General features: G+C 41.8%; 1 protein-coding gene across 1 annotated transcript in view; it reads right to left on the bottom strand.

Annotated features, from left to right (window-relative positions):
• Positions 1-2,260, bottom strand: part of LOC106522495 (uncharacterized) — an 11,514-nt gene that overhangs the window by 7,481 nt on the left and 1,773 nt on the right. The window contains exons 4-5 of the mRNA XM_014015520.1: positions 1,800-1,913; positions 1,594-1,692 (exon numbers count right to left, since the gene is read on the bottom strand). Of these exons, the coding sequence (XP_013870974.1) occupies positions 1,594-1,692; positions 1,800-1,913 (213 nt within the window). The remainder of the gene's footprint in view (positions 1-1,593; positions 1,693-1,799; positions 1,914-2,260) is intronic.

Here is a 2,260-nt window from a genome sequence, read left to right as displayed (position 1 = left end):
AATAGAGCTAATCAAGCCTATTGTGAGGCGATGACCCTCTTTTGCATACGACTAACCTGTTTGTCCATGTGGAGGCAGTGCTTATAAGGCTGAGTTCGCCTGAAACTCATCAGACTGAAGAAGTCTCTTGGAGGAGAGACGAAACRTTTCACTAAAGAAGAACCCACCCAGAGGACCTACTTATCTTTTCTTTTTATACTTTCTTTTACAACTTAGGGGATTTTACTACTACTTCTATTTCCTGTTGTCTTCTTCGTCATCGTCTGTTTTGCCCGTGGAAACAGCCGGTTGTTGATCACGTGACTCCTGTGATGCGAAAAAAGTGTTTCCATTGTAGTTTTGCGAAACACACCAATTTCGATAGGGCCGAAATACCACCCCATCCTAGCGCAAAAACATTTGTCGAAAAAAAGGACATTTTTTCGAAACTGACGTGTTTCCATTGAGCAAATTTATTTTCGAAATTCTAATTTGCGCACTTTCATGGTCATTGGAAACACAGCTGAGAGAAGCATGCAGACTGTGAAGTCTGTATGTTCAAAGCTGAAAGGGAAGTTAGCTCAGATACATGTGAAAGAAAAGAGACAAAATGGCGGATATGATCCAAAACGGCTGACTTCCTGTACGGATCGGAACCTGACTCCAAGAGACTTTTTTGTAGATCCTGAGACATTACACACGTGTACCACATTTCATGATTCCAGGTTCAAGCAGGGCTGATGTTTTTTTTTTGTTTTGTTTTGTTTTTTTAATTGTAGGGTACACTGCGGAGGAATTGGGCCACCCCCCCCCCCCCCCCCTAGTGGGGGGATTGGGGTCGACCATAGTGAATTTGGTTCAGATTGGCTGAAATATGTAACATTAAGAGCCAAATATACTATGTCAACAGCGTGATGTCTGACTTCGCTGCACCGCCATGACCACACCTTTCATCAAAAGTATTTGTGACTGAAAGCAAGTGAGAATAACTTAACCAGAATCTACCCAGCCAACACACACATGTGGGGCCCAAATGGGGAGTAGCTGGGCTAACATTTGGGGCCCATTTGGGCAACCCAACTGGGCCCCGGCTATTTTTGTCCTCAGTTTCCATGGTGGCCCCAAGTGTGTTTGCCCAGATGGATTTATGATGGGCCTTGGGTGAGCCCCAAATCAGACCTAGCCAACAAACGTGTGTGGGGTCCAGATGGGTAAAAGTGGGTTTTATATTTGGGCCCCCACTTGGGCAACCTAACTGGGCCCTGGCTATTTTTGTCCTCAGTTTCCATGGTGGCCCCAAATTATTATCTGTGTTCTGACAGAATTTTTGGTCATTAGGTCAAGAGAGCTTTCCAAGCAAATAAATAAATAAATAAATAAAAAGTTCACTTCCTGTTGTCATGGGGTGGGGCTTTGATGATATGTGAGCACATGGTATGGTCGGGTATGCAACATAGATGACTCATGCCAAGTTTGGTGTATTTTAGACATTCTATGTGAAAGTTACATCTGTCTGAATTTGTAAAGACAGACTGACTGACAGATGAATGGAGAGCATTTCTAAGCCCCCCAACCTCAGYGACGGGAGGACAAAAACTGGTCAATAAGTGATACCTTTAGAATTTCCTCATAATCCTGGCCAGTTTGTTCTGAGTCCAGTGTTACCCACTTTCTTGGCAGCAGTGGGGGTGGAGCTGAGTTCTTTAGGTTATCCTGAGTTGGAAGAAATAAAATCATATGAATTAAGAAAAAAACTTTTTGAACAATGTCAAGTTGTCAGTTTTGTAGGTTTGGAGTCACATCTGTATTAGCCAACTCACTTCTGAGTTCTTTGTGTGGGACTGAAGAGAAGAGTTATACATCAGCCTCTTTGCTTCAAAAGCTTTTTTTATTTCATCAAATTTTCCTGAAGGAGAAACAGGAGACATCTGCTGCTGAAAAAAAAGAAAAGTGTCAATAGCAACAGCAAAATAAGTTGTTTGGATTTAGCCATTTTTTTATTTGCACAACTCATACTGCACATCCCAGAAATGCATGTTCCTAACAAATGTGGCATCATTTAAAAGGGAAATTGTCAGCCTTTCCAAACATAAAGGATTTATTGCCAGGAAGCACCGTTACAACAAAGAAATAATCTACCAAACCAATTTTCTTCATGTTTTGTAAAAGATTTACTTAGAATAAAAATCTAACTGGGAAATTTGGACATTTTTCGGCAACTTTAATAAAGTAATAAAGGATTTACTTCAGATTCTTGAGGTGGGGGGGGGGGGGGGGGGGG

This window comes from Austrofundulus limnaeus, unplaced genomic scaffold (genome assembly GCF_001266775.1).
Source record: "Austrofundulus limnaeus strain Quisiro unplaced genomic scaffold, Austrofundulus_limnaeus-1.0 Scaffold130, whole genome shotgun sequence".
Taxonomy (NCBI): Eukaryota; Metazoa; Chordata; class Actinopteri; order Cyprinodontiformes; family Rivulidae; genus Austrofundulus; species Austrofundulus limnaeus.
The sequence above is the reverse complement of the archived record's forward strand: the minus strand, read 5'-3'. Positions and strand labels throughout refer to the sequence as shown.